This window comes from Cornus florida, unplaced genomic scaffold (assembly GCF_030987335.1).
Source record: "Cornus florida cultivar Cherokee Brave unplaced genomic scaffold, ASM3098733v1 CherokeeBrave_3.0.0_Hap2_Chr11, whole genome shotgun sequence".
Classification (NCBI taxonomy): domain Eukaryota; kingdom Viridiplantae; phylum Streptophyta; class Magnoliopsida; order Cornales; family Cornaceae; genus Cornus; species Cornus florida.
Genome location: NW_026775581.1, coordinates 80,623,817 through 80,651,289, shown reverse-complemented (window position 1 = coordinate 80,651,289; position 27,473 = coordinate 80,623,817). Strand labels below are relative to the sequence as shown.

Below are 27,473 nucleotides of genomic sequence, written 5' to 3'. Positions count from 1 at the left end.
CCTTCAAGCATGGTCAAGTTTTGGGCATCTCTCGAGTGGAGGCTTTTTAAAAAAATTTTAGCCACCTGACAGATATCCCCAAGGATCCATAAGACCATTACTTAAGAGGTAAGTCACGACGTCCAACTTAACAGTGTCTGCTTTCTTGTCTCTGATCCCAATTCAGATTATTTAGGTGACTCATGATGCATGCTTCTGATGCCACGGCACTTCCCAAGTTGTTTTTGATGTGTCCTCGAGACTTATTTTGTAGAGAGAAATTCCTGGAGTCTTTGATGCCTTACAGGCTTATCCATATGGAGGCGAGAGTGGACAATAGCGATAGTTCCCTGGGCTATTATCACATGTCTTTGAATAATTTAATACATCATAATATATAATGCATTGTTCATTTTCTAATAAATAATGATAACCATTAATGCGGTTTCTCATATATGTATTTCATGAGTAGGTAAGACTTATTTTGTAGAGAGAAATTCATTGTGTTTATGGTGATTTCAATTTTCAATGTTGATGAGTAAATGAAACAGACAAAGCTTTTCACTCAAGGTCTCAAGCAATTTAAATGATATTCTTTTTTTTTCTTTGATTTTTTATTTTTTGGGTAGGAACTTGCAACTAAATTAAGGGCAATTGTATTGCTGAAGCGGAAGCTTGATGAAGTGCCATCACAAGCAGAACTCATCCAGTTTGTCACTCTTCTTTGCCCTCCTTTCCACTTTAGCTTTTTGTTTATAATAATAAATGCACTTACCAAAATAAAGTTCAGTTAAAAGGAACTAGTTCCACTTTTGAAGCAACCAAAATCGATTATATCAATTCTACATTTAATGTAGACAACAAGCAAGATGCAAGTGCATCATCTATGCTGAGTGCTATTTTACATGGATTTACATATATTTGTCTGATGCTGTTGTGTACCGGGGAGCATCAAATCTTTCAAATTCCCAAAATCTAAGACCCTAGGGTGACCAAAATTAACATGTGATGATTTTATTATAAATAATTTTAAAAATCTAAATCTTATAAGAGAGATGAGTTGCCATAGAAAATAATAAAAATAAAATTAATGTGGCTGACTCCATTCGTATGGGATCAAGGCAAGGATGATGATGATAAATGATTTTTTCATGCCTTCTTCACAGTTTTCACCTTCTCTGAATAAATATTGTTATTATTATGGAATAGTAAAGAAATTTTCCGTATTTTTGGTGTTCAATGATATCTTGAATCTCTGTCCTCTGTTATTCTTTGTCATCTGGAGCATTCTTTAGGTGGCATAATCAATTCGACTGAGAGAACACATATTCCATAAATTTAATCATCTTTTGCCATCATGGTTCAAATTTATGGATGATTCAAAACTTCCACAAATATTCCACTTTGGTTTATGTGAACTTAATAAAAGTAAATCTCTTGTGATCTGAAATAGTTTATTTGATGGTATGCATGTAGCTTGTAAACGTCTACAAACTTCCATAAACTTAACAAACTTTTTTTGCTTCTGCTATGAAAGATTTTTAGCCTCAGTTTAAGCTTGTGCATTTGATGTTCATCTTTTTTCACTGTTGTGCAAGAGCATTTTCTGGATCAACTTCTATAAAAAAACTGCGGGATTGTGAGAACTAAACAAGAAAATTGGAAAAAAAAAAAAGGAATTCTTTTTCTTGCTGACAATATAGCCGCCTTCTACTTTGTCTGAATCCGTACCAACAAAATATTAAATGACTTTTCCGATGTTTTTAACTGCTAGTTTAGAAGCTAGACCAATTCGGGATTAGTTACTTTTGTTCAAGAATTTGAGTTTACAGGTAATGTGATTCCACCACCATTAGGGATGTCAATTTAACCCACCCCATCTTGTCGTGCCTTTATTGGGACGGATTTGGGATCATCCTAATAGGGTTAGGTGCGGGTTTGGGAAGAGAGTTTAAAACCCACCAAGCCCCGAACCCGCCCCGATTAATAATTAATATATAAATAAATATTCTTTTATTAGCTATAATTTTTCTTTTTTCTTTATTTCTCATGATAATTTTAAATTCTAACAACATTTTTATGATTATGATAGTTAAATATTTGACTATACTAATTTTTTTTTTAAATTTGTTCAAATTTGAATTGTTTTTCCTAAAAAATATTTATATTGGAGCATCCTAAACCCGCCCCGACTCCGATGTGGGGCACCCCGAACTATGTTTGGGAAAAGATTTTCATTAGTGGGACGGGTTTGGGAAAGGGGTGCCCCATTCCGAACCCGCCACGTTGACATCCCTAACCACCATTAGAGTTCTATCACTGAGGGGATCATTTAGGATGTTTTCTATACAAAAGTCTCTGTGCTGTCTTCAACTAAATAAACTTACTTTCCAGCAAAAACAGATGGGGTTTGCAATTGTGTGTCCTTTAACTTAATCAAACTTGCAACTTAGCTGATGTGGGTTGTGAATCTTAGTTTGCCCTTTAAAGCTTGTGCCTTTCTTTCTTTTAAAGCATAAATTGGTTTCATTCTGTCAAATGTTCCTCTCCGTGTTAGCAGTATGATGATTGACATGAATTCTCATATATTTGTTAAGTGACCTCAAAATTTTCCCCCAGCATGCTATATAACTAATGGATTCAATTTTTATTCACAAATATCAACCACATTGTGCTGTGGGGCTTACATTCATCAAGTATTTCTTAATGTTATCGCAAAAACAAAACTTAGAATTGGATTGCAAATCCCGATTTAAACAAAAATGTACAATTAACATAGGAAGTGTAAAACCAAAGTGCTGATAACTAGGAAAAGAAAAAGTGCTGATTCTCCTTTGTTGTTGATTGTATTATGTGCCAAGCTGTTTTGGCTTCCTTGGTCTTCTATAGTCATTCCCTTGCATGTTCTAATGCTTACTGGAAAATCAAGCTTCCTTTGATGTCTTTGGCATTGGTAATGCTGATCCCATCTTCAAGTACTTTTGATGTCCCTTCTTCAGTAATACATCGAGACAATTAATCTAGAACTCACTTTGTTCTTAAGTTGATACCGCACGTGAGAATAGAATCACTTTCTGGGTCTTCTTACTCTATCATGTCATCTGTGGTAAGGACTTCCTCACTTCTTAGCCTTGTCAGTAAAATAAACTAAAGGTTTTAAGAGCACTAAAGGAACTCACTTACGGAGAAGGGTGCCATTAGTTCTTATAAAAATGGATAAGCCATTGGTATTTTGTTGAATCTGCCTTCATTGTACTTCATGAAAGTACTTAGATACAATGTGAATGAAAATGTACTTCATCGTATGACTAATTGGTGGATTTAACTTCCTATAATGATCCTTCTAACATAGTTCTGGAATTTCTTTTTAGTTGTGTATGTTGTTGTGTAATGATCCTTTCTCCACGTAAGGTGCCATAATTTCATACACGAGGTAATATACCTTCCTATGACAGAAAATTATCATATTCCGGTAACATACTGTCCGATGACAGAAAATTTTCCCTAGATTTTTATCTAGTCTTGGTACAATAAATTTTCTTTTAAAACTTAGGCAGTTTTGCCTACTTGATTCTTTAATATATATTTGACTTCTAACTAAATCTCTTTTTGTAGGTATGAACGCGGTTTTTCAGATCTTAATTCTAATATACAGGTCAACAAATGCTTCTGTTGTTAATTTCCCTTTGTTTATATTTTCAGTCTGTTGCAAGCTTCACTAAACCGTACTCTCTACTGATATTAGGGAAAGCTTCAACAAACTCGTAAATACTATGCTACATTTAATGCTTTGTTGGAGATAAAAGATCTAATGCTAAAGGAGACGTCCTTGTTGAACTCCATAAGTTCACAGGTATAGGCAAAATAAATATAGTTTCCTCTAAATTATATTGTTGGTTTCTTCATTTGGCATGTATGCTATTTCAATCAAGCAAACTATGATTGCTTTTGTTTTGATGATTGATCTTGTGTCTATCATTGCTATTGGAATCAAAATTCATGACTCATTGCTTGATGCGTTTTATGAAATATATGGTGTTGTATCCCTTTTTTAGTTCCTATTGTTGGAAATTTGGTTTTGTGAGGGCTAGATGGATAATCTAAAATGCTACTTAATGTTCAAGATTTCCATGTCTGGGTTGTCTACAGTGGTGTTTGTATGCTTCTTTACAATGTAATTTTACTTCTTTTTAGCGTGAAAACTCAAAAAGGGTATTAAATGCTTTTTATTTATCAAAAAAAAAAAAAATGCTTTCTGAAATCATGCATCCATGTGCTTGTCTAGCTTGAGTGGTGTCTTATGTCACCCCTTAAAGGTGCATGGTTCAAGCCCCAGTTAGGATTTGGTGAAGTTATGGATAAGATTTGTTGTATGTGTCGTAGATAATAGAAGTAGTCATGCTTCTAAAGAAATTCTTTTAGGTGTGGGCATGGCTGTGTAGGTTGGGGGAAGAGAAGGCATCAAAAAACCTTTACTGTGACTGACGATGGAGCTTTTTTTATTTTTTATTTTATGTCACAAGTAGTACAAACATATTCTCACCTTCAACCCAAAATATGCACGAGGGGACTTCATATTCTATTAAGTACTAAAGCATTGTACAATCAATTGAGTTTTATTCTGTTATTAACCTCTTTATTTTAGAGAATAAATGCTTAATATAATATTTAGACTCAGTGACATCCCATTTCTTTATAATCTAAAAAGTTTTGTCGATCCCTGGACATATTAGTGGTGGCAGTTAGTCAGGCTGTGCTAGTGGCACTTTGGTGCCACTTCTTCTTTTTTGTTATGCAAATGGTGTGAATATGAGAAGCCTAAGAACCAGGGTCCTGTCTAATGCAAGCCTTTGTTTGGAGATAATGTAAATAAAATGTAAAACCTTTTTTATCCTAGGTGGTTTACACCCCTAACCTTATTCATTTGAGAAAGGGCACTTTAGTCATTTGAACTAAATAGAGCTTCTTAATTAATTTTATAATTACACATTCAATAAACTTGGAAAAAAATCATATACATTAACTTTGTTCAGGCAAAAGGGAGTGGTATGAGAAATTTTGCTACAAATTACCTTTCCCATAATTATAGAAATACTTTATGGATCATCTTGGATTAGAGTACCGATAACAAATGGTGAAGGTGTCTCTATGAGTATGTCCCAACTGTGTTTTAAGCTGTTCAACCTGGCATACTAACAAGCATCACTGAAACATCCAGGATACCTTCTCAAAAGAGCTAATTGTCCACCGACTCAGAAGTGATATACTATAACTTCTCCTCATCAGTGATATCACTCGGCCACAAAGGGTGGAATGCCATCACCACCAATTTCAAAAATTTCACTCTGTACTGGTCTGTTCTAGCTGGAACTTACCATTTTAGTTAGGAAATGGAATAGTTTATCCTCATTTCTTTTCATTATCAAGTCCGGCTGCTTTGGCTCTTTGGCCCATTTTGTATGGGAGTGTGTTGGGGCCGATACTGTGCAGACGACATATGAAAAAGTTTCTTTTGTAAATTTAGGCGACTTTAGGGACTTTTTATGGGGGAAGCTGATAACATATATTTTCAAAAACTTCTACTGGTTGTTTGTTATGAGTTCAATAGGCATGCCTTTACATCATGAAGTCAAAGGTATGTTTGACTAATAACCATGAATGATACCTTTCACTAACAGCAAAAAATAAATAAACATTCAACTCAATGACTTTGTTGAAAGTAACCATCTGAAATAATGTTTGCATGTGTACAACCATTTGAACTCCCTATTAATCTCTTACTTTGTTAAAATTCCTTACTGTTTGCCTCTCAGTTAGCTGATTAATATGTAAATGTGTTGCATAGAACTTTTGTTTTTTTGTTTTTTTTGGTTTTCAAAGATTATAAAATCCATTATCTTTTGTCATTTTCTACTTAGAGATAGTGGTGCTTCTTAAACCTGTATACTAAATTCTTTCATTTCCTTTTCTGTGTAGTGAAGTGAACTTAATTCTGGTTGAGATAATCAATATTACAAGATTATTTATCAGAACCGTCCCTCCTTGATAAACTGAACTGGGGCCTAAAATATTCTTTGGCACGCAGTACCTTGTTTTGTGCAGTAGAATGTGTATCCTATATTACTGAAATTTTTAATCATTTGTGACTATTTTTCTTATAATTTCTGTATAGTTTCAAAATGCTATTACTAGCACCGCTGGTCGTACGAAACTTACAGATTCCATGGATGGAATTGTCAAGGGAACTCAACAGGTAATTGCAAACTTTTCTGTACTCATTTCAATAAAGCATTTTTCCAACTATTTGAGATTGGTTATATAAATCTTGTTTCACCATTAGGTCCATTCCAATGCCAATATATTCTTTTTACAACCTTGAACAACACCTGATTTTCTTCAAATCTCATCGTCTTCTCTGCAGAAAAGTGACTCTTTATGACAAATTATATTGTCATAGCCCAATTCTTAACCCCAATCGAGTCCCCCAAGCTTACCCCAAATTCCTAGTTTTCCTTATTATTCTCTGTCTTGGATAAATGCACTTGAATAATGCATATTACTCATTCTAACACAATATGAGAGGCTCTCTACTGTCCTTGTTGGTCCAGGTGATGGCGTCTATTGCATAATCTCACTCAGTCGTCCTTGCTAGAAAGTGCGTTAACAGCTTAAGCAAACATGCCCTGATTCAGGGCTATAATCTCTGTCAAAGCAAATGCTAGCATATATTTTATTATTATCTCAAATCATGTTTGTTTTAGTCTTCTCTTATAACATTACCCTCAACGAGGACCATATCATTTTTCCCTACTTGGTGCAATTATTGGTTCTTGCTGCACATTGTAGATTTTCTCTCATTTTATCTCCATTGGATGCTATTTCAAGCAGTCTTATATTTTTTTTTTCATTGGCAACAAAACACACTAACGCACATTTTTTTGCCCACACCCAGGCTCGAATCCCTCTCCTCTTTAAGGATGGAGAGTTATACCATTGGGCCACATGCCCTCTGGTATTTCAACCAGCTTTTGAATGTGATCATTTCAAATTTTATCTGATCTTGTCTTGGCATACTTCCAACTCAACATTTGCATATTGGCCACATTCATTTTTGAATATGTGCTTCTTAATGCCAACATTTTGTCTCATAAAGTATGTTGGTCTAATAATAATTTCATAGAATTTACTTTTTAGTTTAGAGATATATGTCGATGGCACAATATGCCAGAAGCAATCCTCCATTGAACTCATCCTGCTTTAAGTCTATAATTAGCATCATCTCCAGTTCCTCCCTTTGTTAGAATAATTGAGCCTAGGACTTTTTGGCATCTCTTGACCCTTATTTTCCCTATATCTCAGCTTCTATTTGTACTTTTTTTTTTTTTTTTTGATAAGTAAGATTTTATTAAAGACGCTCAAAAGGGGAACGAAGCCCAGAGAAACAAAAGGAAAACAAAAGGGCCAAAGGGCGCCTTAGACCTTCAGAGAGGCTAAGAAAACAATAATTTCCTCCATAGATCTATAGTATCTCCCTGAAACCCAACAAAAAAGAGTAAAAATAACAGAGAACTTAAGCATAGAAACAGGCTTCTTTTTTCCGTCAAAATATCTCCTATTTCTCTCAAGCCAAATACACCACCAGATACAAAGCGGCATAGCCCTCCAAGCATCCCTAATGCCAGCCCCAACAGAGACGCCTCTCCAAGCCTCAATGAACCCTCTAGAGGAAGAAGGCATGGCCCAATGGACCCCAAATAATCGAAGCATCAAATCCCAACAATCTCTGGCCATGCTGCAATGTAAAAGGAGGTGATCAACAGATTCCTCATTACATAAACACATGTAACAGTGATTGACCACCACTTGATTCCTCCTCCTCAGATTATCCTGGGTTAAAATCTTACCCAGAACAAAAGTCCAAGCAAAAAAAGTGACCTTGCGGGGAGCCTTGGATCGCCAAATAGACTTTCAAGGGAATGGATATCCATGACCAATCGAAAGACATCTGAAAAAAGACCTAACCTCAAAACGGCCATGCGAGTTAGGAATCCAGAACCACCAATCTGATTCCCCAAAAGAAATCACTTGGCTATACAACAGCTCCAGAAAACGAGAAACATCCTCGATCTCCCAATCCTGAAAATGCCTCCTGAATTGAACATCCCAATACAGTCTCCCATTATCAAGATGATAACAGTCAACAACCATGGCCTGCCGATGAGAAGCAATCCTGTAGAGCCGTGGGAACGCTAGAGCAAGAGGGAGTTCCCCACACCAGAGATCCTTTCAAAAACTGATCCTCCTTCCATCTTTAATACGAAAACGAATATGCTTGCAGAAGTCATCCCAACCTCTCCGAATGAAATGCTAAGCTCCCACACCCCTTGGACCACGCATCACCAGAGAGCACCACCCACCACGACTTTCCCCATATTTGCAAGCAATAACTTTCCTCCATAACCAATGCCTCTCGATCCAAAATCTCCAAAGCCATTTATCAAGAAGAGCCTTATTAAAAGGCAACAACCTCCGAAACCCTAAGCCTCCAAACCGAATTGGACGGCACACTTGATCCCACAGAACCAAGTGAAACTTGAACTCTTCTCCTTTCCCTCCCCAAAGAAAATTGCACTGCAAACTTTCAATTCTCTCAGCCACTGAAGAAGGAATCTGAAACAGAGAAAAGAAGTATGTAGGAAGGCTAGAAAAGGTGCTCTTAATCAGGGTAACCCGACCCCCCTTGGACAGGTATTGCTTTTTCCAGCCCGCCAACCTCCTCTCGACTCTGTCCACAACCGGATCCCATCTCCCCACGCATCTCGAAGGGGCACCCAAAGGCAATCCTAAATAAGAAATGGGAAAAGAGCCAGTGCAACATCTAAGGATCTGAGCAAACAACTCAATTCCTGGAACATCTCCAACAGGCACAAGAAGACTCTCACCAACATTAACCTTAAGGCCAGACACAACTTGAAACCAAATCAGAACGCATCTCAAAAACCTCAGCTGGGACGCTTCTGCATCACAAAACACAATAGTGTCATTTGCAAACATCAAATGAGAAACCTCCAATTGACTAGCAGCATCCCTACCCACCCGAAAGCCTCCCAAAGAACCCAACTCCACAGCCCTCTTCAGTAATCTGCTAAAAGCCTCCATCACAAAAAGGAACAGGAAAGGGGAAAGCGGATCTCCTTGTCTCAAGCCCCTTGAGCTAGAGAAGAACCCCGTCGGCACTCCATTCACAAGGACAGAGAAACGAGCGCTAGAGATGCAAAAGAGAATCCATCCCCTCCACCGCCCACCAAAACCCATCCTCTCTAAAAGGTAGAGAAGGAAACTCCAGCTCACATGATCGTATGCCTTTTCAATATCAAGCTTGCAAAGAACACCCGGAACACCACTGCTCAAGCGGGAAACAACACATTCACTAGCAATAAGAACTGAATCCAAGATCTGCCAACCTCCCACAAATGCATTCTGAGAGTCAAAAATGATACCATCTATCACCTTCTTCAACCTAGAGGCCAAGACTTTCGCAATCAGCTTGTAAAAACAACCCACCAAAGTAATAGGGCGGAAGTCTCTAACATCCATAGCCTCTCCCTTCTTCGGAATAAGAGCAATAAAGGTTGCATTCAAACTTTTCTCAAAAGAGCCCTGCGCATGGAAGGCATGAAAAGAGCCCATCACCTCCCCACGAACCACCTCCCAACACTCCAAAAGGAACCTCATAGTAAAGCCATCCGGTCCAGGAGCTTTATCCCCATTACAGCTCTTTAGAGCAGAGAGGACTTCCTCTTCTGAAAAAGGCTCTTCTAAAGCAGAGCACTCCTCTCCCGAAATAGAATCAAAATGAATCCCATCAATCAAGGGACGCCAAACAGCTGACTTAGTGAACTGCGACGAAAAGTACTCAGAGAAACTCTTACTAATCTCCTCCTCTTTACTAATCAACACCCCATCCACCCTAATCCTCCCAATGTGGTTGCCTCTTCTGTGAGCATTGGCAAGTCTATGAAAGAATTTAGTGTTATTGTCTCCTTCTTTAAGCCACAAAGCTCTAGATTTCTGTCTCCACAAAATCTCCTCCATAACAGCAATCTCAGCAAACTCTGCTTGACACTCCACCCTCCTACGCTTCAAAGGACTCGTCAACAGACCCTGACTCTCCATCTTATCAATGTCAGCAATCTCAGAGAGAACCCGATTCTTCCTCCAGACCAAATTACTAAACACCTCTTTGTTCCAAACTTTGAGATCATTCTTCAAAAAACGCAACTTGCCTGCCAAAGAATGACTCGGAGTGTCAACCACTCCATACCCCGCCCACCAGGATCGAACTCGCTCCAAGAAACCTTCAGCACGGAGCCACATATTCTCAAATCTAAATGGGGATCTTCTGTTATGCAGCCCGCCACAGTCCAACAACAACGGAACATGATCCGACAAAGGACGAGCCAAGATGGTCTGAACAACATCAGAAAACTTCGCCTCCCAATCACTCGACACCAAGAATCTATTAATACGAGAAAGAGTAGGAGGAGAACGTCCATTGGACCAAGTGAAAGGCCCACCCACCAAAGGCAAATCAAGCAAACAGCAAGCATCAATGAACTCTGAAAAAGCCATCATATCAGCTGTCCATCTTCCTCTTGTCGATCTCTCAAAAGGGGAACGAACAACATTGAAATCCCCCCCGATACACCAAGGCAACGACCTTTGCCTACGAATCTCCCCCAACTCCTCCAAGAGCAAATGGCACTCACTATCCTCCGTAGGCCTATAGACCCCAGAAAAAATCCATCGAAAGCCATCCTCCACCACGGAAAGAGTACAGGAGACCGAGAAACGCCCAACCTGAGAATCCAACAAAGAGATCCAAGAACATCCCACATAATCAGGATACCTCCCGAAGAACCAATCGCATCCAAGGCACACCATTCCACCAATCTCCCACCCCACAAACTTCGAACAATCACATCCGTCATGGAAGTAATCTTTGTTTCTTGAAGACAAACTAGATGACCACCCGCTTTCCGAATCACCGATTTCACCACTTTCCTTCTAGTCGGGTCGTTAAGACCCCGAACATTCCAAGAAAGAATTTGAAGCTTTATAGGGAAACAGTAGTATTGACCGTGTTACCCCTCCTCCCACTGGCCCTCTCCCTGGCCCCCCTCTTCCTCCTCCTTTCGTAAGTAACGAGAGTCGAGGGACTTGGAAACCCTCTCTCCTCTCTCACCACTGGAGCACTCCCCCTACAATCCAATCTATCAGCAAACTGAGCATTAAGAACATCAAGGAAAAGATTTGTCGCCTCCTCTATCCGACCCTCAAATGACACACCCAAAAGAGAGCCTATCTCAACACCATTTTCTTTCAACCAATCTTTCTCCAAATCAGCCAACCCAGCATCAAAACCCCTTCATTCTACAGTATCCTCTTTTGGTCTAACAACTGCCAAAGGAGTAAGCAAATCAACATCAGACTCACATCCATTCCACAAAACCATGCCCGCCTCCCCATGAACAGAGGAACACGACCCATCCTCCCCATACTCAACAGATGACAAAGATGAAGAGTAGCAAGAAAAAGGAGTTCCAAACACCTCATCAGCCAAACGATCATTCTGGTCAGAAACAGAGCCCTTCGACACAAAATGAGCTCTCAACTTGTTCAAGAGCACAGCAGCTGAAACATCATCAATCCTTATCTGCACATCTCGCCCCACACACACAGTAAAGCCGTCTCTGCTAACATCACACAACCGAGGGGAACCCATCTCAAAATCATCGTTGTGACCAGGTCTTTTCTCAAGAAAAAGCTTCGGCTCCCTTTCAAAAACCGGAGACAAGCATTTAGACACAGAAGCCGCAACTCCCTTTTTTGGCACCAGGCTCCTTCGAGACACCCCACAGGGATGAGAAGTGGAAGAAGAAGGGAGAGCGGGAGAGTGATGAGGTGAATCAAAAGACATACCCGGTCTAGAGGCTAACATCGAAACCGGAATCCACTTCTGTTTTTCCTTTCTAGACCATTTTTTGCAAACGGGGGGGAAAATCACTTTCTTCTTCATACGGTGTCCCTGCAACAGCCCCTTAGAACTTTGACTTCTTCTAAAGCCTTCAGGAAACGCTGTGGACGGATTAAATTCAATGGAATCAACAGCATCACATAAAGGCCCAAACCGGTTACCCAACACTGGCCAGAAGAGAAAACATTAAAAGCATCCGGACCTTCCTTCAAAGCACAACCCAATTCAACGGGTCCATGTCCACTACATACAACATCCACAGATTGGGCCTTACCACCTCCATCCGGACCATCAGATGATAACACATCTTCATTAATCAGGCCAGGCTTACCAACCACAAGCCCACGAGAAGAAGAAAATGAATTGGATCTAGAAGCCTTAACTCTCAGCCCATTATGAGGCCCAGTCACCGACTTAACTCCAAAATTGGTCTTGCTTATATTCGGAGCCTAAGGTTTTGAAATGAAATTGGATGCAGCTGTCAACCACTTTGAACGGCCAAAGCCTCTGGGCCAACCACGTGTCAGGCCGCCAACGCTCTCCCTCCCACGCGCTTGATTGACTTGAGAACCACCATGCCGACGCTCCTTTCTCCACATCTGCATGAACGCCGGCCGGCCAAGACCGATGAGACCACCCTCCTTATGCCTTTTCCGGAACCTCTCTTGCCGACGAGAAGCAGTTCCATCCGATTTGACTTCTTTCCTTCTCAGAGTGAATAATCGTCTAAAACATTCCGAGTTATGCTTCCATAAATCGTACTTTGATAAAGTTAAATTCCATATATTCAATTTTTGTCCTATTTATTCTTAACCCTCTTGATTCTAGGGAGACTTCTAATTTAGCACTTATCTTGCTCTAGTTGCGTCAAATTTTTCCCTATCTATAAGAATGAGTTCAATTAATTTGTGAAGTGATGCAAATGAAGTGCTTTCTTGCTAAAACTGGAACAACTCGTCAAGGTCTTTGAAATTCAAATCTTTTTTGGGTAGTTGTATCTTACTTCTTGTTGAGACACAAAGGAAATGACCAACTAGGTCTTGCAAAATATTCTTCAATTGCCATAAAGAACACTAATTCCTGAAAATACAACATATGCTGTCACTTTGTGTGAAAGTTGCTGCTTTTATTTCCTTTGATGTTTTGTGTTTATGAACTTTGTCCTGATTTTCTTTGGTATTGAGTTTGATGGATTTTCCCCTTATTTTTTAATTAGAGGATTCTTTTTCTTTCCCATTCGCATCATGTCACCTACACTATCAATGAACTATTGAAATAGAATTTTAGTGTTCAGACAATGAGTAAAGTACATTGAAAAGAAAAGATTTCAGTAAAGGAGTTCAATGATGGAATTATGAACAACTTAATATGGCCACGTTTAATTGCGCAACAACAAAGACAAATGTTTTTAAAAGGTGATTTCAAAAAGTAAAGGAAGGATGAATTGTTTTGTTATTTTTCGAAACAAATATGGTTATATGCTTATTCTTTTCTGAAAAAAGAAAATTGTTCTAAATAAAGGCTATTCCAACTAATTTTGATTTTCTTCTGGAGTTCTTTTTCGTGCTATTGTGCTCTCACCAAGGCAAACTTCTCTGTCATGGGCCCCAATGCCTTCTCTCCTGCCTTCAACTTGCAACTTTTTGTAATTTTCCCTTTCTAAAACTTAATCTATCCACATAATCCTCATTAATGCATTTGTTGGTCTCCATTTCACATGACCTCCCATTGGGAATGTCCTTTTTCCTTCTCATATCTACATAGCTTCTCAGAAACACATATTTTTAGTTCTATCTTTTCTTGCTTTATCATTCATCCATACGGTGGACATCTTTCTCGAATGCTTACCACTGTGTGCCATAAAGCATGTTTTGGTATCCTTGGTAATACATCTTCTCACCTCTATGTTGCCTTTGGCATGTCATTTAATTTAGTTATGAATTGTTCGAGTTTCAACTATTTTTAGAGAAAGTAGAGCATGTGTTCAATTGTGGTCTCTCTACTTCCAATAAGCTATGAAAGAATCCTTCAAGGTAAGAGGTAAGTATAAGGTATTATATCCCTTCCATGCATCAAAAACATGTTTTAAAAAACCACTGGATTTGATCCCATGCATCGTATGCCTCCCATAAGCGCCAAAGGTCGGTGATGTTGTCATGAGAAGTGTGGGAAGTCGATAGTGTACTTGATGATTGAAGGACCTATCGAAACCCCAGTAACCACCTCTAAATTGGTAACTTAAAACTACAAATTAACTCATCTGAAAGGTTTTGATTGTCAACGTAGAAGTTTCAGTCTTCTAAATTTTCTGTTGGCAAAGCTGTTTTAAGTTGAAGTTTCTCAAATGGATCAAGTAAGAGCAAATATTCCTAGGAAAGGCATCTCACATATTCTTAACCAAGAAACTCAAGAGTATTAGCTGACTCTGGATGATCAGGATTAGTCTGAATTCAGTTGAATTCTGATTTGTTAACTGGTATGAGTTATTTTAAGTATTGGCAAGCTCCTGGTTGTTCCTTCAGTTGCGTGCAAATTATTTAAATTTTTTGAGGGGTATATACTGTGAAATCCATGTTACAGAAGCTGGAAAAGGTGCAACTCATGCTAGAGAAAGAGCAGAAAGTTTGTGATGCTGTCAAGGAGAAGTATGCTACGGCAATTGCAAAGCAAAGGCACAGTTATTCTCTTTTACAAGATTTCCATGTAAGCACCATGATCATTATTTTACAATTAAATTACTTATCAAAAAAAAAAAAATTATTTTACAATTAAATCATATTAGCAATAGCAACCCAAAACTATTCAGATTCAGTTATAAACAGAAAATTTCTCTTCCTCTGAGGACTCTGACGGAGGTGATTCTAAATTAATAGAAAAAGTTACCTAATACTTCATAATGTTATAGCATTCACTGTTTAGGCTATTGAAAATATTCCGACACCTAGCACCCTCCTCATTTCATTTTATGGTTCTTGATGTACTAAGCTTCCCTTGCAACTTTGAAGAGTGTACGTTAAAAAGTTTTATAGTTTACAAGTGTAGAGCATTATAATATTTTATTCCATGCTGTAGGTCGTCTCTTAACTACAAAACATGTTGGATGTCAATTGATTTATTGAATAATATCTTAATTAACTACTTGTTTTGTTTTTTAATGTGTGAAGGGAAAACTTTTGTATTGTTTTCAGTTTTGAACACAATGAAATTGAATGATTATGTCTCCTTTAAAAAAAAAAAAAAAACCTACTAAAAAGACAATGAATAAATTAGCTCATTCCAAAGTGGAATGCATTTTGGTTATTGCAAGTGATATTGGAATTTTAACAACAGTAATAGTTCTAAACTTTTTAGTAATCGGAAGTGTAATTGGTTATTGATTGGTCCAATCGTAAAAGTTTTGACTGTCAAATGGAAAATGCGGTTTTTTGGACTTTGGAGCTGAGGAGGCCTTGCATCTTCAGGAGCACTACTGACTTCTTCTGGAATTAGTGACTTAAAATTAGGTTCTCATAAATGCAATAGATCATTTTAATTTTTTTTGGGTGCTCAACAAATTTAGGGATCTCTTGTTTGGATATGCAGTGATCAACAAGGAATGAACAAAAATATACGTCTCACAAAAATGGCACATCTACCATCTACATGACCTGAATGGAGTTAATGCTCCAATCAAAGAGAAAATTTCTTAAATATCATTAATATATATATATATATATATGAAATTAAAAGTCAGTGCTATTTATTCGAACAAGTAGTTATAAATACTTTCTTCTTTATTTTTATTTTTATTTATTTATTTATTTTTTGTGTATAAATTATAGTTGAAATTGAGGAAGAGGTTATTTTTAACACTCTGCAGCCTACCCAATTGAATTATCTGCAACTTGTCCAGCATTGATACTGCATTAGCTGCAATGTAGAATCTAATTGTGAAAAATAATCATAATGCATTTCACCATTACTGCATCATTAGTTGCTTATTATCTCGAGATTTTTCTGTCAATATTTGGCATGCTGCTATCGTTGTCCCAGTACATGCCAATTGCCACCGGTCAATCTTGTTTATTACCCAAATTCTTAATTAGATCTTTTAATTTTCAGGAGGAATGTGCAAAGAATGAGAGACTTCGGAACCAAACTTCAGAGAGCTCCCATTAAATGTGAAGAGCTTTTGAAGCATTACTCAGTTGGAGAGCTAATGTTGAATCTATCAGGTGTGTGAATATAGACAAAATGAATAGTTCCTGAATTTGAAGATTGATAGATGGTCGTGAAATTAAATGGATGGTTGCAAAGTTCGAAGCCAAGATATAGAAATAGCTCCAGATTCTGATTCCCTTTTTATTTTGAATTTATTTATTAAAAAAAAAATTAAAAAATTGGTGATGTTCTCTATTGGTTAGTCAGCATTAGGCTATTAATACACATTTGAGATACCATTTAAAAGAGAGTAAGAGTTGATGCCTATAATATCACATGTAATATGATTATAGTTGGAACTAGTCTTGTGTTGAAATCAATTTGTTGTCTTATTATCTTGGATTTGCATATATGATTAATTACTTAAAATACCACTTGTTGAAATCAATTTTTTGTGACCTTATAGTAATGTTTGCATATAGCACAGTGTACTGTTAAAACTAAAAAGTTTGCTTTGAGGGGCATAGATTTAATCACCAACAACAAATACAATCTTAATTATCTTTTATTTTATTTTTTTATTTTAATTCTGACAAGTAGCACGTAATACCAATAATACTTATTTTGGCTAAAGCTGACATATTTACTTGTATGTTTGCTGGGGATCAATTGAATCAAATCAAGTCTCTGTCTCTTGACTGCTAGCCATCAATTGAATCAAGTCTCTTGGCGTGCAAATCTAAAAAGGGTAGAGTGAAATATATATAGATATATTGAAAATGAAAAAGATTTTAGAATTCCAAATCTTGCTTACGTAGTTTTTTTTATTCTTTCTCGATAAGAACTGCCACATTCATTGATGGTTCAGTTTTGAACTCTGGGGAAAAGATAAGGTTTTTTTTTTTTTTTTTTTTTTTTTTTTTTTGTGGGAAATTAAGAAGGAAAAATAAAGGATATATTGAATGGACTTGTAATAGTTTTCAATATTGAAATGGGGCAATATTTTTGTTTGTATGTTGTTGTCCTATGCATGAACTGTCCACGTTGCCCTAATAGAGACAGTTGGGATGTATGAAGCTGGTTTTGGTAAATAGATATGAGTTTAAATAGACTTGTCTTTCTTTTTATTGCTGTTTCGTACCATTTATTATTTATTTATTATATCAACTAATTACTCAAATAAAGTTGTAACAGGAGAAGTCGGGATATTTGACAAACTTTTTGTATCGTGAATTATAACCACAATTGCTATCATATGCTACAAAAATTCATTATTATATGACGATGATGCTTATAATTAATGATAATATAATAATTGATGATAAGCAAATGAAAAATGCATGAATTGCTTAAAAGATAAAATACACCTGTTCCACAAAATTGATGGCGCTATTCGTGAAAAGAAAAGACGACTTATTTTATGAAGATTGATGAGCATCTCATCACTTTTTTTGTTTTTTGTTTTAATAAATATATGAATATACTTATTTTATGTAAAGAGTTGTTGATCTCATGGCAATGCATGCAATTGTTTAATAGTAGGATTATAAATGAATCGAGACTTAGGCTTGGCTCGGGTTCGTTTAGTAAATAAAGTCGTTGACTCTATTCATGTAAGTTTGTTTATGTTTGTAAATTGTGAATGGTAGATCGTAAGTTCATTATGGGACTTTTTTATATTTATATTTATTTATTTTAATTAGGATTCTTTAATCTTTTGAAGTATATAATAAAATTGTAATGATTTACTAATTAAATAAGTCTGAACTGATTTTGAATATATGTTCCATTTATTTTTTTAAATGAATCAAGTCGAGTTTGAGCCTAATTCGAAACCATAATATATGAGTCCGAACGTAAACTTAGTTTTTTTTGAATAATTCCGAACGGATTCCAAACGGAACACGTAAATGATCTAAAATGTAATTCGACTCGATTCCTTTGATTGATGCCTAGGAAACTATTTAGAGGAGGGACAAAGTAATTAGCGGGCCACATAGACACGTAAGAAATTATTGGCAGCTACGTTAACTAACAAAACACACACATCCATTGCCAAAAAGGTTTCAAATCTATCCACATGTTAGACCCCACATGCATGTCAACTACAAGCTTTAATTTCTTAGTTTAAGGTGCATTTAATTTATGACTACTATACATATATGTATGTGTGTATAATGGTCATGGGCCCCATGACCATAACATGCCTACATTTAAGGTGATAGATTTAAGAAGGGTTTATATTCTTTAAGATCGGGTTAGTATTATATTTTGTTGTTATATATATATATATATAATCACAAATGAGGCTATGCTAACTTTTCCTATGGACTTGCCTCATATTTAAGTTTAATTTCCTATAGTACATGGCCTCGACCTCTCCATCAATGAGAATTCTATACATCATTAGGGTTAAGATACCTATTGGGCTCTACAAAAAAAAATAATTTTCGAAGTGAATAACCAGCCTCGGCCTAACTGTATTACTTATTATTATTATTATTATTATTTTTCTGATAAATTTATATTTTTATCACTTATAACTTTTAGATATATTAAAATTAGTCTCTAATAAAACTCACTTTAGAACTTGTGATGGTAGCAATTAATTAGTTGAGACTATTCGATCGAACTATTCACTTTGATTAACACGCCATAGGCTCCACGTACATTGCAAGATCTTCAATGCACACAAGTTTTTGTATTGAGTCAAGATTCAACTTTTTTTCACCATCAATTGAAAAGGTGAACAGGTGAGTCTGACCGGTAACAAGTTAATATATTCAACATTTTTTCTCCATTCGATCTAAGATTATAGTTTCGATCAAACCTTCCAAAATTTTGCAACGCACTAATTAAGGTGTATGCCCTAATATTTACTCGTATATTATTAGTATTCATATTAATTTTGGCAAAAGTTTTTCGTTGATCGTTAAGCTATCTATCACAACTCTCCTCTTTGTATGTGAAAAAGTTTACAATATTCTCGGGGAACTGTACTCTTAGGGTTTCTCAACCGTTGAATCATTCGTCAAGTAAGTCTTACCCCCACATTTAATGGCTGAAAACCTCGGAAATATAGTACTCTGGAGTATTATAGACTTTCACCTTGTACGAAGCTGTTTAGCTGAGTAAAGACAAGACACTATATATACCGTATACATAAAGCAACTCAGTTCCTTCGATCCACCATGTTCCATCAAGTGCTTATAATTCTTCACTTTCATAGACTTCACTTTATTTATTTATTTTATTATTATTATTTTTCTATTTCTAAAGCATTTGTATACATAATTTGAAAAATGTACAAGCCTAAAAGTGCAAAATAGGACTAGGGTTTACAAAATTGGGCCCCAAGCCCAACCGTTAGCCGAAGGCAAACAAAACCATCAAACATACACAAATCCAACTAAAAGGACCAAGCCTATTCCAAAAATCTAAATCAAATGACAATCTGATCATGGATGACCCTAAATCTACAGTAAAATAACCTGCACGGATGGTCCAGTAATTAAGAAATATCAAATGTCTTGATTTAAATAATATATTATTAATTGTATATATTCAAATTTTACCTTACATAGCACACATTAATTCATGTGAAGTTAAGGAAGACAGTGGAATAAGAGATTAATTGAGAATTGTCCTAATCACTAACAGCCTCTGACCTACCGATAGAAGGTTTCTACTCCTCAAAGAAAAATCAGGATGCGAATCCCAACTTAAAAAACAAAAAAAAAAAAAATTGTCCCAATCAAGCACGAGTAGGCTTGAAACTCAGTGGGGACATGCCCAACCTTTTCCTTACCTCCTCACAATTGCCTTATCAATACTCCTGCCTCGAACCATGTTCGAGGCGACACGTCAAATCCTAATCAAAGACTCTAGGACGTCCACACACATCTGAAAAGCACTCAAAAGACATCCAAATAGTTACAGAAATGTCTTTTCAGGGGGTGTCATGCTATGAATTTTCAAATACAATCCCACCTCAAGATTCTTTTAGTCGAAAGACATGCAAATAGTTCTGTTTTTTAAGATTCTTTTGTTTTGATTGATAATGCCAAGGATGCATGGTTTTTCTTTGGACTTACTTTATGTGATTGTATGCAAGTAAATCCAACTTACATACGCAACTCTACTTGCTCTTCTGTCTTTACTTGTGATTCAACACATCATGCAAGCTGGCAAACATTACACAAAAAATCTCCTCAATCCTTCTGAGTTAATCCGCTCCAAATGAGGTCGGAATTAACGTAGTAACTGTTAAATTTATCTCAATTATTTTCAGTTGTGAATTTGACAAAGATGAGCTTGCTTGTTGCATGAGAATCTTGCCTCATACTTTTTTCAAGAATTTTTTTTAAACAAATAATAAAAATAAATATCTCATGTGGTAGTTTCCAAAATGTGTTTCCCGGTTCAATATACATACATTTATATATGTGTATATATATATACACACACACACATGTTAAAAGAATTTTTTAACCTGTTCTGGTCAACAAGTTAATGACTTAAAATTATTATGCTCAAGTTAAATCCTCAAGAGGGCAAAATTCTGAACATTATAGAATATATATATATATATACACACACACACACACAATATGAGAGAAAAGGCTACAGCACTGCACATAGAAAACAAGTCATAAACTCGTCGCAGCCCAAAGAAGTAGACAAAAAAGAAAACAATCATTAATTTATAAAAAATATGTGCACATGCATTGCACTTAACGTCCATCCATTGATGTGTAAGTTCATAATTGATACAAGATAAATATAATGGATAAGTGGATTTATTATTTATCTATTTATTTGTTTGTTATTTTAGGCCAAATTGCACTTAATTTCCCTATACTTTCAATACGTTACAAAAATCCCCTTCTATTGTTTATTTTTGCAATAAACGTCCTTAATTTATCAAAAGTTACAAATTACCCTCTTTGATTCACGGAGGACCAACCGTCACTCGGGAATGATGTGAAATACATAAATATCCATATATAAGGAAATAGAAAAAGAAGAAGAAAACTAATATGTATTAGCCCATATGGTCTAAGCTCTCCTCCTCAAATGAAGAGGTTAAGTGTTTGAACCTCGGGTTGTTGAGTCATTCAAAATACCCTTGCACATCAATTTGGCTTATAAAAGAAAGGTCTAAGGTTAGAAACTTCCATTCTATTCTTATAGTTGACAAAAGTTAAATGAATAGGGTGGGCAATGGTTTCGATGGGTTAGGGTCTTACCTTTGGCCCAAAGAAGAAAATGAAAAGAACTTCCGGCCAGTACGTGTTGTCTATTCTTCATTGACTCTCAAGCCTTCATAAAAGGGTTCACCACAATTCCAAACTATAAATTTAAGCCTCAAGAATCAAGAATGAACTTTAAGGAGTTGGCTTAATTGAAAAAGGCTTGGGTCATACTGCCTTTTGAAGTTTTAGGTCTCAGAATCGATTCCTCTTAGGTGCTAACAATTCCTTAGGGGCCACATTAACGGACATAATCTGAGCTTCTTACGACCCGTGTGGAGAGGAATAACTCTTTGTATGGGTCCTGTAGATTAGTCGGGGCAAACCCCAGCCAATCCAGTTATCGAAAAAAATAGATTCAAGAATGACAAAGTAATAAATGCAACCTTATAAACTAACTAGCACCATTTCCTTGCTCAACGAGGAAAAAATGATATATACACAAAAGAGTATCATTTTATGATCATTAAAATAAAAAAAATAAAAAAAGGAAAAGAAGTATATAAGCACAGTTCGTTGCCCTTTCTAAATACAACTTATTTATTTATTTTTATTTTTTTATAATCTGGTTGTCTTGGGCTTTACTCCGATTAATCCACGGGACTCGTGCAAAGACCCCTCTACACAAATTGGGTAAAGTTCTAACTATGTCCGTATTCGTGACCTTTAAAGAATTGATAGCACTCGAGAGAATTCAAACGTGAGACTTAATACCTCACGAGGTACAAAGTCCCAGGGTTATATAAACACAGCTTGTTCGGGTAAGGAATACGGAGTAAAACATACAGTCTATTTCCTTATTGAGGAACTAGGCTTCAAACATTTTCTATTTCCTTATTCGCGGGTATTTATGTAATTTTACATCATCCCTTAACGCGAGATAGTCATTTGTGATCAACTAGAAGGGATAATTTGCAACTATTGATAAATTGAAAGTATTTGTTACTAAATAATAATAATAACAATAATACAGGAAGTATTTGGCTACTTTTTTTAATATATAAAAGAGTTTGATATAATTTGGCCATTATTTTATAATCCCGATCGACAATAATTTCACACATAATTGTTGGAAACGAGGCATACAAAACAGAAATTTTGGATTAAATTTGGAGTAGGTTCCGCTAAGAATTTTTTGCGGATTTATAGACGAACGCGTTCCTCTCTGCAAGGAAATGAACGTGGTATATTTACTTCTTAAATCCATTTCCGGGTGAATGAAAAATTAGCTCCAAAGTAAGGTATTTGATAAGCTTAAATGGGTATGCAAAATGTGGAAAATGCTTCACATTGAAAATAAGATGAAACCAATTGGAGTTTAAATAAGCTAAGTTTGGGATTTGGATTTGGGCTCAAGGGCACCCAAGTTTTTAAGAGGAAGAGGACCTAGGCAAGTTTAATTTGGGATTAGGCTTCATTGTAAAATCCGTTTAATTTTTTATTAAACGGAATTTTAAATTGGGCTTGTGTTTGGACTTAATTTAAATTTTGGGCTGGACTTATTTAAATGGGTTTCACAAATGGGTGTGATTGGTCTGAACCAGTGCTTATATTTGAATTTGAATTGAACTAGTTCTTTCAAAGGGTTGCACTTGGTTCTATTTGAAGGAACCATCATGTCCCATGGTTGCACCCACCCGAAAAGGCACCTTGCTGCCTACAAATACCCCATTTGGGGTCATTTGCAACTCACTCCAAATTCAGAATTCTTCTTATCTGATTCTGAATTTTTTCCTTTTCTCCCTTCTTGCATACATATATACCATTAATGTGACTTTGAATCCGGTCTATAGGAGAGAGTACTACATCAAGTCGGTTCGCCAATTTTTTCGGTTTGCAGTGTTATTACTGGAGAAAGAAATGTTGTTGTATCCTGAGAAATAGACGCTACTGTGTCCATTAGCATCATAGCGGGACGAATCTGTTTTAAGGACATAGAATCAAATTCTAGCCTCGACCTATTATCAGGTTATTTTATTTTTATATAATTTTATTTTATTCTATATAACTACTCCATATATTTTATTAGAAAATTATATATATATTATTATTATTTTATAATAATAATTATATATATACATTATATTTTTACATAATATTTAAATAGTAACACTATAGTATATGATACACATATAATAATATATTTTGAACAACAATAATTACAACCTTTGGTACTTATATGTGAATTTAATTTTTTGTTTTTAGAATTAACGAGACAATATTATGAACATTTATATATATATATATATATATATATATATATATATATATATATATATTATGATGAATCATTGACAAGAAGTATGGTTCACAACTTCACGTGGGTGAGATTTCGTGGGTCTTACATTTGAATCTGTCTGGTATTAAAAACCAAAAAGAATCTGTCTGGTACTAAAAACCGAAAAAACTTAACAAAATTTTTTTTTTTGGAAAGTGCAAATAGTACTCTACGTTATTACTTTGTCTGAATTGAAGCTGTGCACCTGTTGTTGCAATTATTAACGTGGTATAGAAATTCTACGTATACAAAAAAAACAACAACAATACGTGTGCATTAATAGTGCCACAAGATGCTTGTGCACACAATAACTATTAGCTGGAATAGGAAAAAGTTCAAATGAGACATTCTCACTGAATTCATGAACTCCCTTGGATCAAGAGGCTGATTTCACAGCTTTTCAATCTAATGATTGGGAGGAATGGACTTGGTAGGCCCCACTCAATGCTCTTTAAGCCAATGCCCTTTGAAATTAACACATAATGCTACCCTTTAATTTGCTTACTGAAAATTCAACTTGATTTGACAAACCACTATTACCAATTATCGAAATACTTGGTTAGGTAACCCTATCTCTCCATAACTTCCTTTTCAGCTTGTTTAGTAAGAGGAAAACAAAAAACAAAAAACAAAAAAACAAAAATTTGGGACATACAACATTCCTATTACAATTTTACAGTTTGATAACTTATTAAGAAATACGTGAATTAAAATGAGATAAAATATAAGTAACAATGACTTCACTTATCAATAAATGTTGAACACCTAATTTTTACCAAAAAAAAAAAAAAAAAAAAAAAAAAAAAACTATCAAAAAAGTTTGCAATTAATTTAAAAACTTGACAACTTAAAATTTTCATTACATAAATTTTACATAATGATCATTCATCTCCAAACTAAGAACCCGCTAAATTCTAATCAAAGACAAGGCCTTCTCAAGATGCATGGCCTTGATCCTAACATACTCCTTCACTGTCAATGATCGATAACGCGGAAACTCAAGCTTGGAAAATGGAGTCACTAGAGAATCAGGTGGGGGAGCATAGAAGTAGGCAACAGATATTCTATGCCTAGACCGGTTCACAGCAGCCCGATGATAAACGTTATGAAACCGAGCATTGGAGAAGATATGGAGGAGATCACCGACGTTGACGACAAGTGCCCCAGCCACCGGCGACACTGTCACCCACCCGGAACCTTCCCTGAAGATTTGGAGGCCATCGGTGTCGCTTTGATGTAGAACAGTGAGGAGGAGTGTGTCAGTGTGTGGAGCAAGACCTAGGGCACAGTCCGGGTCCGGGCACGGAGGGTAAGAGTTTAGCTGCAATGCTCCTGCAGACTCACCAACTGATGTTGCCCTGTCCATCTCTTCTTTGGAGATATCCAATGACTCGAGTATTAAAAGGAAGAGATTGTAAGCTAGGGCTTTCACCTTCTTCTGATACTCATCCATCACATCACTATGCGTGTATATATATATATATCCATGCATGTAAACACACAATTATTAGAAGAATATAATATGAGTTATGTATCACTAATCAATAGAACAAATTATAATTCACGTTCAAATAAGACTTTGATCGATATAATATATTTATGACTTTATGGTTCTTCTAAGGTGGTACAAAGTGGGACATCATGTTTTTTGAGTTTAGAGACAAATAAGTGTCAGTTTTTTGTTGCCCTTTAGCCTAGCCGTATAACCTCCCTGTCCTCAAAAAGTTTTGAGAATGAGGAGGGGTTTGAGCCCAGATTTCTTTTGAAAGTTAAAGTACCTCTCTGGGGAGCTTGGGGGCTTGTACCAGCTCGACCATTGCCCATTTATTACTTCTAAACATGAATACTCTAAAAAAAAAATACACAGCCTAAAGAAGCTAGTTAGCAAGCATTTTTCTGTTACTCTACGTTCATGATATTACAAGGACTTACCAAAAATGTGTATAGTCATGTGGCCAAAGTTGGCTAGCATGATCATGAGCCGAAGAACCCATAATGGTGAACCCTTCATGCCACATAAACTTAGAGAAAAATGGCGATATCCGAGCCACGCCATAGCCGGTGGCTCCCTCAGGGGACCTTAAGACCTTTTCCTTCTGATGAGCCGGGAGAGAGAAGAATCGCCGAGCCTCGGACTCAACATGCTCTATGAGACTCAAGGGTATGCCATGGTTGGTGACTTGGAACACACCCCATGTTTCACATGCATGACCTAGAAGCTCCACAACATTTGGATCCATGAGATCAACAATGGGTATTGATGACTCTTCATTGGGTGTGACCCCAGATGAGAAGTCATCGTCAGATTGAGGCCATATGTGAGAGTCTGGGACTGCGTGAACTGTGTGAAAATCAAGGGGAATAATATGGTGAAGTTGGAGAGGGTTTTCTCCGTAGGCTTTTGAAAGAGTAGTACTCATGGTAAGTTCAGAGAGAAAGAAAAAGTAGGCACTTTGGGTGTGTGTTAGCTAGGCTAGCTATAATCTGAACATGGGCACATTGAGAATATATATACACAACAAATATGATATTGAAATAAACATATGTCATTAACTTAATGTGGGATAGGGTGGCATTGGAGGACTATTTGTCTCCAAGTGAATTTGGAGGTTTTTGGTTTTTTGGTAATTGTGGAAGAAGACAAAAAGTGGGAAGACTTTACAGGAAATTTAGATGGGGACTTATATTTTGTTTTTCTGTTTTTATTTTTCAAATTGCTTTTATTTTTCAAATTGCTTTTATGGAGAAAGGACATGCTCTTGTCTTATGCCAAGAAAATGTAAAAAGAAGACTGCTTTTTTGACCCCTTGTAACATGGAGTTCTGATGCATACTAGGTTAGAGAGCCACAGGTGGAAGAGAGGGAAGATTTGGTATTTTTCATCCCTTTTTATTTAAATTTTTTTAATGGTAATTAATAGGGCAGAGTAGCGAGCCAAATAGGTTAAAAGAAAATTAATTCTTGTGCATTTGAATGACAAATTCAACCTCAAGTGATGCCAACTAATTAAGTAATATAATTTTTGTTTGGATTTGGATCAGAGTTAAAAAAAATTTCTAAGTTATCAAAATGAATTCTTTACGTAATGACACTTTCACTTGTTGAAATATTAATTACGCTATTAAATAATACCTAATTAAATAATTTATTAATCCACCAATAATTTTACCTATATTGCACTTTTTTTTATTATTATGGCAAGAAGAAGTTTGGCTGGTACCAATTGTATTCTATTTTTGGTTAGCTAACTGGTCAAGATTACAAAAGGTTGTAATGTTGACCAATTAGCTGACCAAAAGGATATATATATATATATATATATATATATATATATATATATATATATCATAGTTCTTTATCCTGATCTTGGCTCTGTTTCTATCATAATTCATTTTCAGTTATTTATCCTGGGTGTTTATGGTATCAGAGCCAGCAGGTGGTGATTAAGCGTATTTAACCTTTCTACATTTCTGTTTCTGGACCTAAATCCCGTTTAAGCTAGGTGTGCCGCTTTGGGTTGGTCGGACGGACGGTCATTTAGGTAAGGTTCAATGAGTTTTTTCGATCGTAGCATGTTTTCGGCATCGTCAGCGCCTCTAGGAGGAAGAGTGATAGTTAACCAAGAAGAACAGCATATTGATAGTGGTCAAAGTGATCAATGGGATACTTGGAACATACCCAAGGTTCCCATTAGGGATATTTACAAATCCTCGACTTTCAACCTCCAAATAGGATACTGCATCAAAACTGTTGAACAAACTATTTCTCTTAAAAACCCTTTTGAAGT

General features: G+C 36.1%; 2 protein-coding genes across 3 annotated transcripts in view; one reads left to right on the top strand and one right to left on the bottom strand.

The window, feature by feature from the left end:
- The window catches only part of LOC132284564 (uncharacterized), a 28,411-nt gene extending 11,863 nt beyond the window's left edge, over positions 1-16,548 (top strand). For both annotated transcript variants that reach the window (XM_059786676.1, XM_059786675.1), the window contains 6 exons: positions 609-688; positions 3,595-3,634; positions 3,725-3,832; positions 6,152-6,232; positions 14,597-14,719; positions 16,118-16,548. In XM_059786676.1, coding sequence (XP_059642659.1) covers positions 609-688; positions 3,595-3,634; positions 3,725-3,832; positions 6,152-6,232; positions 14,597-14,719; positions 16,118-16,174 — 489 coding nt within the window. In that variant the 3' untranslated portion in view covers positions 16,175-16,548. The remainder of the gene's footprint in view (positions 1-608; positions 689-3,594; positions 3,635-3,724; positions 3,833-6,151; positions 6,233-14,596; positions 14,720-16,117) is intronic.
- A 7,964-nt stretch (positions 16,549-24,512) lies between these two features.
- LOC132286549 (gibberellin 3-beta-dioxygenase 1-like) lies at positions 24,513-26,185 on the bottom strand. Its single transcript, XM_059788898.1, has 2 exons — positions 25,619-26,185; positions 24,513-25,146 (listed from the first exon to the last, which is right to left on the bottom strand). Exons 1-2 carry the CDS (start codon positions 26,104-26,106, stop codon positions 24,594-24,596), a joined length of 1,041 nt encoding a protein of 346 aa, XP_059644881.1. The 5' UTR covers positions 26,107-26,185; the 3' UTR covers positions 24,513-24,593.
- Between the last annotated feature and the right edge of the window lie 1,288 nt (positions 26,186-27,473).

Coding starts and splice junctions, on each gene's coding strand:
- LOC132286549 (XM_059788898.1), bottom strand. CDS start 26,106: ATGAGTACTACTCTTTCAAAAGCCTACGGAGAAAACCCTCTCCAACTT. Junction 25,147..25,618: donor CATGACTATACACATTTTTG/GTAAGTCCTTGT, acceptor ATACACGCATAG/TGATGTGATGGATGAGTATC.